The following is a 13,933-nucleotide window of genomic DNA, read 5'->3' as shown; positions in this document are numbered from 1 at the left end:
CATTCTGTCGTTTACCTCTTCACTTTCCTGACTGTTTCTTTTGCAGTATAAAAACTTCTCAATTTGATGTAATCCCAGTTGTTCATTCTGGCTTTGACTGCCTGTGTCTTTTCCAAGAAATCTTTGCCTGTGCCTATATCTTGCAGGGTTTTTCCAATGTTCTCTAATAATTTGATGGTGTCGGGTTGTAGGTTTAGATCTTTAATCCATGTTGGGTGGATTTCTGTGTGAGTTATAAGGTAAGGGTCTTCCTTCATGCTCCTGCATGTGGAAATCCAGTTTTCCCAATACCATTTCTTGAATAGACTGCCCTTGCTTCAGGAAGTGGTTTAGATCCTTGATCAAATGTAAGTTGGCTGAACATGATTGGATTGATTTCTGGTGTTTCTATTCTGTTTCAGTGGTCCATCCATCTGTTTCTGTACCAGTACCATGCTGTTTTGATTATAACTGCCCTGTAGAATGTCCTGAAATCTGGTATTGTGATGCCTCTGGCTTTGTTTTTGTTATACAAGATTGTTTTAGCTGTTTGAGGTCTCCTGTGCCTCCATATGAATTTCAGCATCATTTTTTCCAGATCTGAGAAGAATGCCTTTGGTATTTTGATGGGTTTCGCATTGAATCTATAAATTGCTTTTGGGAGAATGGGTATTTTGATGATATTGATTCTTCCAATCTATGAGCATGGAAGATTTTTCCATTTTTTGGTATCTTCTTCTATTTCTTTCTTTAAGATTTTGTAATTCTCATCATAGAGATCTTTAACGTCCTTGGTTAAGTTTATTCCAAGGTATTTGATTGTTTTTGTGGCTATTGTGAATGGGATTGATCTTAGCAGTTCTTTTTCAGCCATGGCATTGCCTGTGTATACAAAGGCTGTTGATTTTTGTGCATTAATTTTATATCCCGCTACTTTGCCAAACTCTTCTGAGTTCTAATAGTCTCTTATTAGAGTTCTTTGGATCCCCTAAATAAATAAAAAATAAATTCTTAGCCCATTTTAGTTCAGTTCAATTCAGTTTGTATTTATTGAACAGGGACCTTTTTTAAAAAGCTTTATTTATTTATTTGAAAGGTAGGGTTACACACAGAGAGAAGGAGAGATACAGAGAGAGTTCTTCCTCAAATGGCTGCAAAAGCCAAGGATGTACCAGGCTGAAGCCATGAGCCAGATGCTTCTTCTGTGTCTCCCATCTGTGTGCAGGGGCTCAAGGACCTTGGCCATCCCCTGTTGCTTTCCCAAGTGCATTAGCAAGGAACTAGATTGGAAATGGAGCATCCAGGACTTGAACTGGCACCCATATGGGGTGCTGGCTCTGCAGACTGTGGCTTAACCCACTGTGCCACAGAGCCAGCCCCAAGTCTTTTTAAATGAGTCTTTTATTGAGGAAATCAGGCCTTTTTCAATAATGAGTAGCAAATACTGCCCTCTAGGTTGTTTTAGCTTTTGACTTTATCTGTGATGGTAAATGGTATATTGTGACATTGTGTATTTTAATGATGTAGGAGAATTTCAATTGTTATAGTTGACTTTCCAGATTCTGTATATTTTTTGAAGGGGGGTGGGTATTATACTTATGGGGTACTCCTCATTCCAAAATAATGAGAAAGAATTGGTCTTTTTTTCCCTTAATACTTTACAACTTTTTTCAAACCTTTAATTGCTTAATTCTTAAATAAGGCCATATATTCAAAAATTTTGAACTTTTTTCTTTTTTTAGATTTATTTATTTATTTGAAAGGCATAGTAACAGAGAAAAGGAGAGACACACAGAGAGAAACATCTTCCATCCACTGGTTCACTCCCCAGATGGCCTCAACTGGACCTGTCTGGAGCCAGGAGCCAGGAGCTTCTTCTGTGTCTCTCACAGGGTGCAGGGGCCCAAGCACTTGGGCCATCTTGTACTGCTTTCCTAGGCCACAGCAGAGAGCTGGGTCAGAAGTGGAGCAGCCGGGTCTTGAACCTGTACCCAAATGAGATGCTGGCACTGCAGGCAACAGCTTTACCCGCTATGCCATAGCATCGGCCCCATGCTCCACTTCCTATAAGGCTCTCTGCTGTGGCCTGAGAAAGCAGTAGAAGATGGCCCAAGCGCTTGGGCCCCTGCACCCAACTGGGAGAACTGGAAGAAGCTCTTGGCTCCTGGCATCAGATCTGCGCAGCTTTGATCATTGTGGCCAACTGGGGAGTGAACCAGCAGATGGAAGACCTCTCTCTCTCTCTGCCTCTCCTTTTCTCTGTGTAATTACGACTTTCAAATAAATAAATATATCTTAAAAAAAAAAAGTTGGTTTAGAATATCAATCTTATTATCCTAAATTCTAGAGAGCATTTGAGTCTAGTTTTTCTAGTAATTTATCTGCTGATGTGATACCACTGAACTATTTACCATAGCTTTAGGATATGTCTGAGTAGCTGGTTGACCTAGTTCTCTTTTGTTAACAACTCTTCTCCCTTTCCTGGACATTCTTACCTGTTTGTTTTCCATAAAATCTTTGGAATTAATTTATCCAGTTCTAAGAAGGAAATTCTGATGTTGTTGGCTTACTAATTTTCCAGGATAAAACCTACCATCACAGAGAATATTAATTACAGGCTGAATTCTGGTTTCAGAAAATTGAATTGTGAAAACATGCACATCTTAGAAACAAGATATATAATGATAAAACAAAAGGGAAGATCCATTGCCTGGAACTTAAACTGTGGACTGACTAGCACATAGTAACATGGGATTAATACCTTAACAACCCAGTCTAAGCTGATGTTGTTTTTGCGATGACACATACGTTCATACCATATGTGAGAGGATGAGGAAGGCCGAGACTTCTTGTTTATTTATTTTAATTTTGGTTAAAGAAAGAAGAATAAGCTCTGTTTAAAAAAGATTTATTTATTTATTTTAAAGTCAGAGTTATACAGAGAGAGAAGGAGAGAGAGAGAGAAAGAGAGAGAGAGAGAGGTCTTTTATCCCTGGTTCACTCCCTAATTGGCTGCAATGGCTGGAGCTGTGCCAATCCGAAGCCATGAGCCAGGAGCTTCTTCCAGGTCTCCCATGTGGGTGCAGGGGCCCTAGCACTTGGGCCATCTTCTAATGCTTTGCCAGGCCATAGCAGAGAGCTGGATCAGAAGTGGAGCAGCTGGGACTCGAACCGGCGCCCAAAGAGGATGCTGGCACTGTAGGCGGCGGCTTTACCCACTACACTACAGCACCAGCCCCAAGAATAAGCTCTTGAGCTTCAGGAAATAGTACTTCACAGGTGAACTTTAGTCAGCATCTATTTTGTTTTAATTAGTGCAGTGTTATACTTGGGAAAGGAGCACTGGGATTGTGTTTTATGAGGAAGAAATTTTTCTTCTCCCCTGAGAGTTCATCATGTGTTTTATCACAGGACATCATAGAAAAGGATGGGTTCTGATTAGGCAGTAGACTGACCTCGGATGGAGTCTCTTAGAACTGAGGATGTTCTTCCTTTTCCCCTGACAGGCAGCCTTGTTTGCACTGCAGCAACTTTTTGAAGAGAAGTATACTCCCCGGCCTATCTTTGTAAGTTTTAAAATGTTTGCAGTGTAAAATTTATATTTTATTAATGATTATCATTGTGAGCATAGGTCTCCCTCCTTATACTGCTCCTGGCATATGAAATATTGATGGTATCTCTTAGAAAATATCTACCTTAATTTCCTCTGTTAACCTTCCTCCTCCTACCACTTCTAGATCAATAGTAGACAAAGAAAATGAATCTAGAAGTGGTTGTTGAGAAGCAAGCTGTTCAAAAGAAAGCTTGGCTGTTCAGGTTTCCTGCCAAAGGTTTACATGTTCGGTTTTATTAGGGCCCAGTGCTGAAGACACTAGACTGCTAGTTCATTAACTTAATAGGCAGACATATGAGAATCCCAAGATTGCTCAATGAGAATGGTATTGAATTGAAACAAAAGATGTTAATAAATCAGTTGTTTAACATCAAAAGGCTAGAATAACCTGAGGCATCTCTGGGAAAGCTCCTTCAGTGGGACTGGACCTGTGAGTTTGAAAGCTGATTTGGGCATTTCATTTGCCTCAATGCTTTTCTCTACTTTGATGGCTTTTTGTCTCTTCCCTGAGCTCCTTAGCATATGTCTGTTCTGACTGTTAACAGAAAATACTGTCTTAGTTTCTTAGTTCTCCTCATAAAAGAACAAAGAAAGCTTGTTCATTTTATTTTGTCTTTGTGTCTGTGTTCTAAATTTGCATCTGAGTGAGTATTGTTGACTTCACTTACTTTGCTAACTCAGATTTCAGGGACGATTGTTGACAAAAGTGGACGGACTCTTTCTGGACAGACAGGGGAGGCATTTGTCATCAGTGTGTCTCATGCAGACCCACTCTGGTGAGTGATCAGTCTTTCCATGATTCTCTTCCTTTTGGGGACTCCTTTCTGATGGCTATGGATGTGACCTGGGAGGGGATTGCTTCCACATATTTCCCCGTGCCATTTCCATGGTGTATTGGTTTTCCTTTAAGTACTTTCAGCTTTTCCCTCCAGGGCTTGAGGAGACCACTGCCTAAATGAGTCAATTTGAGGGGCTGGGAGAGTTCTTCTAGCTTCTGGGCCAGCCAAATATTTCTCTGTAGGTGAGCCCCTTGTAGTTTCAGATCACAAGTAACACTTTAAAGCTGTTATCGATCATTTAAATTTTTAAGGCAATGCTTTGCACATTTTAAGGCCATGCCTGTAAGGCTGCCACAAAATACACCAAACACCAAAGTTAGAGGAAAGGCTTATTGTTGGGGAGGGTGGAGGAAGAGAGTAAGAGGAAGAGGTCCTATTAAACCTTTGTGGGTGGGGGAGGAGGGCAGGGAAGTAAGAGCAGCGAGTCCCATTAGGGTGGAAGTGGAGCTGACACCTGTGGTTGGGCCATGGGGCTTAAGGTCATAGCCTACTATGCAAGGTGGCGATGGAGGCCAGGGCCTAAGATGGCATCCTGGGCATAGATGGTGCCACAGATAAGACTGTGCCATTTTACTAACAATGCCCCTTGCTATTTATCTGGCAACCAGAAGCAGAAGCAGTCTAACTTGGTATAGGTGGGAATACTTTCTATTTTACTTTTTTAAAGATTTATTTGTTTGGAGGCCGGCGCTGTGGCTCAGCGGATTAACACCCTGGCCTGAAGCACCAGCATCCCATATGGGGGCCGGTTTTAGTCCCGGCTGCTCCTCTTCTGATCCAGCTCTCTGCTGTGGGCTGGGAAAGCAGTAGAAGATGGCCCAAGTCCTTAGGCCCCTGCACCCACATGGGAGACTAGGAAGAAGCTCCTGGCTCCTGGCTTTGGATCAGTGTAGCTCCAGCAGTTGTGGCCGTCTGAGGAGCGAACCATCGGATGGAAGACTCTCTCTCTCTCTCTGCCTCTCCTTCTCTCTCTGTGTAACTCTGACTTTCGAATAAATAAATAAATCTTAAAAAAATTATTTATTTGAAAGAGTTTCACAGAGAGAGGGGTAGAGAGAGAGAGAGAGGAGAGAGAGAGAGAGGAGAGAGAGAGAGAGATACTGATCTTCTTTCTACTGGTTCACTTCCCAGATGACTGCAACAGCCAATGCTGGGCCAGACACAAAAATCAACAGCCTTTGTATACACAGGCAATGCCATGGCTGAAAAAGAACTGCTAAGATCAATCCCATTCACAATAGCCACAAAAACAATCAAATACCTTGGAATAAACTTAACCAAGGACGTTAAAGATCTCTATGATGAGAATTACAAAATCTTAAAGAAAGAAATAGAAGAGGATACCAAAAAATGGAAAAATCTTCCATGCTCGGCCGGCGCCGCGGCTCACTAGGCTAATCCTCTGCCTTGCGGCGCCGGCACACCGGGTTCTAGTCCCGGTCGGGGCACCGATCCTGTCCCGGTTGCCCCTCTTCCAGGCCAGCTCTCTGCTGTGGCCAGGGAGTGCAATGGAGGATGGCCCAAGTGCTTGGGCCCTGCACCCCATGGGAGACCAGGAGAAGCACCTGGCTCCTGCCATCGGATCAGCGCGGTGCGCTGGCCGCAGCGCACCTACCGCGGCAGCCATTGGAAGGTGAACCAACGGCAAAAGGAAGACCTTTCTCTCTGTCTCTCTCTCACTGTCCACTCTGCCTGTCAAAATAAATAAATAAATAAATAAATAAATAAATAAATCTTCCATGCTCATAGATTGGAAGAATCAATATCATCAAAATACCCATTCTCCCAAAAGCAATTTATAGATTCAGTGCGATACCCATCAAAATACCAAAGGCATTCTTCTCAGATCTGGAAAAAATGATGCTGAAATTCATATGGAGGCACAGGAGACCTCAAACAGCTAAAACAATCTTGTATAACAAAAACAAAGCCAGAGGCATCACAATACCAGATTTCAGGACATTCTACAGGGCAGTTATAATCAAAACAGCATGGTACTGGTACAGAAACAGATGGATGGACCATTGAAACAGAATAGAAACACCAGAAATCAATCCAATCATGTTCAGCCAACTTACATTTGATCAAGGATCTAAAACCACTTCCTGAAGCAAGGACAGTCTATTCAAGAAATGGTGCTGGGAAAACTGGATTTCCACATGCAGGAGCATGAAGGAAGACCCTTACCTTACAACTCACACAGAAATCCACCCAACATGGATTAAAGATCTAAACCTACAACCCGACACCATCAAATTATTAGAGAACATTGGAAAAACCCTGCAAGATATAGGCACAGGCAAAGATTTCTTGGAAAAGACACAGGCAGTCAAAGCCAGAATGAACAACTGGGATTACATCAAATTGAGAAGTTTCTATACTGCAAAAGAAACAGTCAGGAAAGTGAAGAGGTAAACGACAGAATGGGAGAAAATATTTGCAAATTATGTAGTTATGGGGTATGTAGTCTATAGAATACTATACAGCAGTAAAAAAAGAAATTCAATCATTTGCAATAAAATGAAAGAAACCTGAAAACATAATGCTGAGTGAAATAAGCTAGTCCCAAAGGGACAAATATTATACATTCTTCCTGATATGTGACAACTAACTGAGCACCTAAAAGGAAACCTGTTGAAGTGAAATGGACACTGTGAGAAACAATGACTTGATCATCCCTTGTCCTGACTGTCAAGGAACAGCTTACTATTTTATTCTTTTTAGTATTTTCTTGTTCTACTTAATACCACTGGTTGAACTCTTTAATTAACACACAGTTATTCTTATTTAGCTGAAAAGTGATCCCTGCTAAAAACAAGAGTGGGAATAAGAGAGGGAGATGTACAGTTCAGCACATGCTCACTCGGACTTACCGCTAATGGTAGAGTTAGAAACGTGCCATGGGATTCCAAATCAATCCCATTAAGGTGGCATGTATCAATGTCATCTTACTTGTTAAAGTGATCAGTTTAAGTTCATAATTGATCAGAAAAATAGGATTAAGTGTCAAAGGGATCACATAAACAAGACTAGTGTCTGCTAATACTAACTGATAGAATCAAAAAGGAGAGAACAATCCAACATGGGAAGTGGGATACACTGCAGACTCATAGAATGGCAAATGCCCTAAACAGCACTCTGGCCTCAGAGTCAGCCCTTAAGGCATTCAGATCTGGCTAAAAAGCCCATGAGAGTTTCACAGGCATTGAAAGCCAAGACACTGTGGCAAAATAAAACAAAACAAAACAAAACAAAACAAAAACAACCTAAATGAAAGATCTCTGTGAGTGAGATCCCAGTGGAAAGAATGGGCCATCAAAGAAGGAGGTACCTTTCTCTGAAGGGAGGAGAGAACTTCCACTTTGACTATGGCTTTGTCTAAATAAGATCAGAGTTTTTGAACTCAAGAGGCTTCCATAGCCTTGGCAGCTCATGACAATGAGCCTGGAGTGATTACTAACATTATAACTAAAAGTGTCAATTGTTAAATCAACAACGGGAGTCACTGTGCACCTACTCCCCATGTAGGATCTCTTTTCTTAATGTGTTGTACTATGAGAATTAACGGTAAAACTACTACTCAAACAGTATTCTATACTTTGTGTGTCTGTGTAGGTACAGTCTGTTGAAATCTTTACTTAGTATATACTAAGTTGATCTTCTGTATATCAAGATAACAGAAAATGAATCTTGATGAAGAATGGGATGGGAGAGGGGTGGGAGATGGGGTGGTTTGTGGGTGGGAGGGTGGTTATGGGGGAAAAAACCGCTATAATCCACAAGTTGTACTTTGGAAATTTATATATATTTATTTAATATATATATTAAAAGTTGAAAAAAAAGAGAAGAAAAAGAAGATTGCCTTTTCTCCATTGGATTTCCTTTGCTTCATTAGATTTATGCTCAAGTATTTTATTTGTTTTGGTGCTAGTATAAATGGTTTTGTGTGTGTGGTTTTTTTTTTTTTTTTTTTGACAGGCAGAGTGGATAGTGAGAGAGAGAGACAGAGAGAAAGGTCTTCCTTTGCCGTTGGTTCACTCTCCAATGGCCGCTGCGGCCGGCGCATCGTGCTGATCCGAAGCCAGGAGCCAGGTGCTTATCCTGGTCTCCCATGCAGGTGCAGGGCCCAAGGACTTGGGCCATCCTCCACTGTCTTCCCGGGCCATAGCAGAGAGCTGGCCTGCAAGAGGGGCAACTGGGATAGAGTCCGGCGTCCCAGCCGGGACTAGAACCCGGTGTGCCGGTGCCGCAAGGCAGAGGATTAGCCTGTTAAGCTACGGCGCCGGCTTCGTTTTGTGTTTTTAATTTGAAATTTTATTTGCTCATTCTTAGACATAGGAATACAGTAGACCTTTGATATATTTATCTTGTATTTTGCAGCCTTGGCTCCAGGAGTTTTACTAATTAGTTGGGAAATTTTGCATAGATGATTCTATTGCTTGTGAACAAAGACAGTTTTATTCTTTTTAATCTGTGGACCTTTTATTTTCCTTCTTTTTCATTGTGTTAGCTAGGATTTTTAGTACGATGTTGAAGAAGAGATGAGTATGACCATCCTTGCATTGTTCCTAATCTTAGGGAGAAAGCCTTTATCTTCATCTCATTAAATGTTATTAGCTGGAGTTCCTTATGGATGCCCTTTATTAAGTTAAGGAAATTCCTCTCTATTCCTAGTTTGTTGAGAGCTTTTATCATGAATGGGTGTTGGGTTTTTGTTTATTAATAAAATGTTTATGTTGAAATAATTACTGATTTACATAAAAGTTACAAAGGTAACACAGAAACTTCAGCTATACTCTTCATCTAGTTTTCCCTAATGTTAACATCTTAAAAGTTGTGATGCTTTTGTGAAAACTAGGTCTATAGTATTATTAGCTAAACTCTATACTTTTTAAAATTTTAAGAGTTTTTCCATTGTTACCCGTTTTCTGTTCTGGAATGCAATCTCATATACCACAGTACATGTAGGAATCATAAGAAAAGAAAGCAGCAAAATATGGTGACATAAACACACAGTCCAGGAGCTTTAAGTTCATTGCTAAATTCCAGGAAGTCTCAGGAGCCCTCATGTAGGTAGCATGTATGGAGCAGGTACCAAGTCCTGGTTTTCTGGGCTTTCAGGATGGCTTCTTTCTACCTTTTTATGATCCTTCTACCTACAGAGTTTTCATTTTTCCTCCCCTTTTCCTTTCAGATCAGATCTTTATTAGTTGTGGTAGTCTGCTAGCATTTCTGTCCCACAATACATCATTAGCATTCTGTGAACTTATTTTAAGGAGTCAGGACAGTAGGCAAGGTCCTTTAACTGTAAGTTACCTGAAGCTGGAGACATGGGTTACAATATTCAGTGTTTCAGGTACCTCAGATACCTTTGACTAGCTGAATAAAGTTGCCGTGAATTAAGAGATGTATTATTTGGGCCGGTGCCGTGGCTCAACAGGCTAATGCTCCGCCTTGCGGCGCCCGCACACCGGGTTCTAGTCCCGGTCGGGGCACCGATCCTGTCCCGGTTGCCCCTCTTCCAGGCCAGCTCTCTGCTATGGCCCGGGAGTGCAGTGGAGGATGTCCCAAGTGCTTGGGCCCTGCACCCCACGGGAGACCAGGAGAAGCACCTGGCTCCTGGTTTCGGATCAGCACGGTGCGCCGGCCACAGTGCGCCGGCCGTGGCGGCCATTGGAGAGTAAACCAACAGCAAAGGAAGACCTTTCTCTCTGTCTCTCTCTCTCACTGTCCACTCTGCCTGTCAAAAAAAAAAAAAAAAAAAAAAAAAAAAAGAGATGTATTATTTGCTTGGTTTTATTTAGTTTTTTTTTTTTTTAAGATTTATTTATTTATTTGAAAGTCAGAGTTACACAGAGAGAGAAGGAGAGGCAGAGAGAGAGAGAGGTCTTCTGTCCGATGGTTCACTCCCCAATTGCCCACAACGGCTGGAGCTGCGCTGATCCGAAGCCAGGAGCCAGGAGCTTCTTCTGGGTCTCCCACATGGGTGCAGGGGCCCAAGGACTTAGGCCATCTTCTACTGCTTTGCCAGGCCATAGCAGAGAGCTGGATTGGAAGTGGAGCAGCTGGGTCTCAAACAGGTGCCCACATGGGTGCTGGCGCTTCAGACCAGGGTGTTAACTCACTGCGCCACAGCGCTGGCCCCTATTTGCTTGGTATTAGATGTGTTCTCTGTGTCATAACTTTCAATTTAAAAAAAAATTATTTGAAAAACACACACACACACACACACACCTTTTATCCATTGGCTCACTCCCTAAATGACTACAGTGGCCAGTGCTGGGCTGGAGTTAAAACTGGGGGAACTCAATAGACGTCTTCTCCTTAGGAGGGTGGGAACAATTACTTGGGCCATCCTCACTACCTCCCAGGGTCTGCTCCAGCAGAAGCTGGAGCCACTCTTGGATCCAAGGAACTCTGATATGGGATGCAGCCATCTTAACCACTAGACTAAGTGCTTGTGCCTATCATGACTTTTTTTTTAAAATATTTTATTTATTTATTTGAGAGGTAGAGTTACAGAGAGTGAGAGGGAGAGACAGAGAGAAAGGTATTTCTTCCATTGGTTCATTCCCCAAATGGCTGCAACGGCCAGATCTGCGCACATCCGAATCCAGGAGCCAGATGCTCCTTCCTGGTCTCCCTTGTGGGTGCAGGGGCCTAAGCACTTGGGCCATCTTCCACTGCTTTCCCAGGCCACAGCAGAGAGCTGGATTGGAAGAGGAGCAGCTGGGACTAGAACCGGTGCCCATATGGGATGCTGGCGCCACAGGTGGAGGATTAACCCACTGCGCCATGGTGCCGGCCCTGTCATGACTTTTATATGCATAGATACTTTAAAAAATAATGCTTCTAATATCTTCTTTTTGTTTTTCCAGCATTGGATTAAATTGTGCTCTGGGTGCAGCTGAAATGAGACCTTTTATTGAAACAATTGGAAAATGTACCACATCCTATATCATCTGTTATCCCAATGCAGGTTTGTGTTTCTAGGGGAGATACTTACACAGATGGGGTAACAAGTTTGTGTTTCTAGGGGAGATACACGTGGGGAGGTACTTCCACAGATGGGGTAACAGATTTTGATTTAAAGTTTTTCTGTTCTTTGTATATAGTCAGCACTCAACAGGAGTTTTCCGTAAGAAGAGTGCTTAGGAATAGACCAGTGTTTCCACTCAAATCTGAAGAAATGGTTTGCTTCAGTCTGAAGCTATAGTGGAGGACATACCTTCAGGGAATGGGCCTGGACACATAACTGACCAGGGCATAGTTTATTTATTATTTTTAAGAAATTTTTAATTTCTTACAAACTCTTCAAAGTGAACTATATTTTATTTTAAAGATTTATGCATTTGAAAGGCAGAGTACAGAGAGGCAGAGGCAGAGAGAGAAAGAGGTCCTCCATCTGCTGGTTCACTCTCCAAATGGTCCCAAAGGCCGGAATTGTGCCGATCCGAAGCCAGGAGCCAGGAGCCTCCTCTGGGTCCCTGACATGGGTGCAGGGACCCAAGGACTTGGGCTAGCCTCCACTGCTTTCCCAGGCCACAGCAGACAGCTGGATTGGAATTGGAGCAGCTGGGGCCGGAACTGAAGGCTGTTTGGGATGCCGGCACCGAAGGTGGCGGCCTCACCGGCTATGCCACAGTGCCGGTCCCAGAGCATAATTTAATCCAGTGTTACTTTGGTGACAGTGCCTGTCATGTGGAAGTGGCCAGAGGGATGAGTGCAAAGAAGAGAAGAAGGATTACTTCTCTCTGCTCTACTTTGTTAGCAGAAAAGCTGACTTCCAGTTTATTGAGTATAAAAATTCTGATGCTATTTGTAGACGCTTCTTAAATCATTCACTTAAACGTGCTAATTTGAGTTAGCCAGGTTTCTAGGTAAATGCTGCTTTCTCCAAATATATACATTTTAATGCCTAGTAAATTTTATTTCCCACCAGAAATAAGGTAACTAGATGGAGATAATAAATAAAACAGAAAACTGGGTAGAGACTAAATTGTTACTTGAGAGAGTTTGAAAAGAGATTGGTTGTCTTTGCTTTCAATTACATGTCAGATGCTCATTAGTTCAGAAGATACCTATACTGCCCCCTACCTAAGAACCTCTTGTTAACAAGAATGGATTTCCACTGCGGGAAGGCATTGGAGTAGGGGCGTTCTGTGCCATATAACAGTAAATCTTTTCTTTGAAATGAAAAAGAAATGGTGAATGTTTATTTTTCTGAGTGATTTTTTTTGGAGGTGTGGTATCTATTTACTATGTATTGTCATGAGTATTTGTTTTTTTAAGTAGTCATTTGATATAAAATTTGATATAAAATTTAACTTTTAACCTAAAGCCTTTAAACATAGAATGTGTACTTGTGAAGGTAGTTAATAATGGTTGAAATTCTTTCTTAGGTCTCCCAAACACCTTTGGTGACTATGATGAGACACCTTCCATTATGGCTGCACACCTTAAGGTCAGGAATGTTCTCTCACTTGGGTTTTTAAGTGATAGCATTTTAGAGTTAGATGCAGAATTTCCCCTCATGTATGTATGTATTAATAGAAAGTTTAGCTACTCTGTATTAAGGTAGTTGAGACTGGCTCTTAGCATCCTATCTCTGATTGACACTGGTGGTTATTGGAAAATTCCCAGTGGGGTCTACCCCAAACCAGTCAATGTTTGCTTCTCTTCTGAGGTGTTGCTTCCTCTGCACCCCTCCCAAGTGGTTGCCTTCCTCCCCCTACCCCCAAGGTTTCCCATTGCCATATTTATTGTCCTCCCTTTCTCCAAATACTTGCCGTCTTTGAATCCTAGATAAGGAAACTATCACTGCTCCTTAGTGTGCTCATCTGCTGATGCCTGATTCACTCACATTGACTTCTCAGTTCTTTGACTTCCTCTTAGTTATTATGCCCTTTACTCACTAGCTTGTAGTTAAACTTGAGATCTGTGATGTCTAATATGTAGCCACTCCCACATGTGGTAGTTGGAATACTTGAATGAGGCTATAGTGCAGGAACTGAAATTTTTACTTTAAAAAGTTTCTAATTTACATTGAAAAGCTAATATTCATGTTGTATGTAAATGTGTAATGAAGCTCACATTCATTTACTTCAATCTATGGGTAAAAAATTCTTTAATATCATGAGATAAATATATTTCCCACTGCATTTTAATTGGTATAAAGGATCTCATAAGCTATGAGTGATTCTCAGGTTTTACCTTTATATCTAAGGCAAATATAATCTTTATGTCTAGAGTTAATTAAGTAAGTTTAGCTGTGTTTTTAGTATAATTTTATTAGGGAAATATAGATGGCTTTTGTGCTGAGTTGGTAGTGTTTAGTTTAGAATTTAGATGAATTTGCTGAAACTTTTATCTTTTCTTAAATACAGAACTTTGCAATGGATGGCTTGGTCAATATAGTTGGTGGATGCTGTGGTTCAACACCAGCTCATATCAGGTAATAATCACCTCTAGATACTTTTGTTATGGGGAGAATTCTTTTCCC

The 13,933-nt window shown here is 41.5% G+C and overlaps 1 protein-coding gene across 2 annotated transcripts in view; it reads left to right on the top strand.

Moving 5' to 3' along the window:
- MTR (5-methyltetrahydrofolate-homocysteine methyltransferase) overlaps positions 1-13,933 on the top strand; it is a 152,101-nt gene that overhangs the window by 21,946 nt on the left and 116,222 nt on the right. For both annotated transcript variants that reach the window (XM_062210681.1, XM_062210680.1), the window contains exons 7-11: positions 3,486-3,545; positions 4,274-4,368; positions 11,310-11,410; positions 12,834-12,895; positions 13,818-13,885. In XM_062210681.1, the coding sequence (XP_062066665.1) occupies positions 3,486-3,545; positions 4,274-4,368; positions 11,310-11,410; positions 12,834-12,895; positions 13,818-13,885 (386 nt within the window). The remainder of the gene's footprint in view (positions 1-3,485; positions 3,546-4,273; positions 4,369-11,309; positions 11,411-12,833; positions 12,896-13,817; positions 13,886-13,933) is intronic.

This window comes from Lepus europaeus, chromosome 14 (assembly GCF_033115175.1).
Source record: "Lepus europaeus isolate LE1 chromosome 14, mLepTim1.pri, whole genome shotgun sequence".
NCBI lineage: Eukaryota > Metazoa > Chordata > Mammalia > Lagomorpha > Leporidae > Lepus > Lepus europaeus.
The sequence above is the reverse complement of the archived record's forward strand: the minus strand, read 5'-3'. Positions and strand labels throughout refer to the sequence as shown.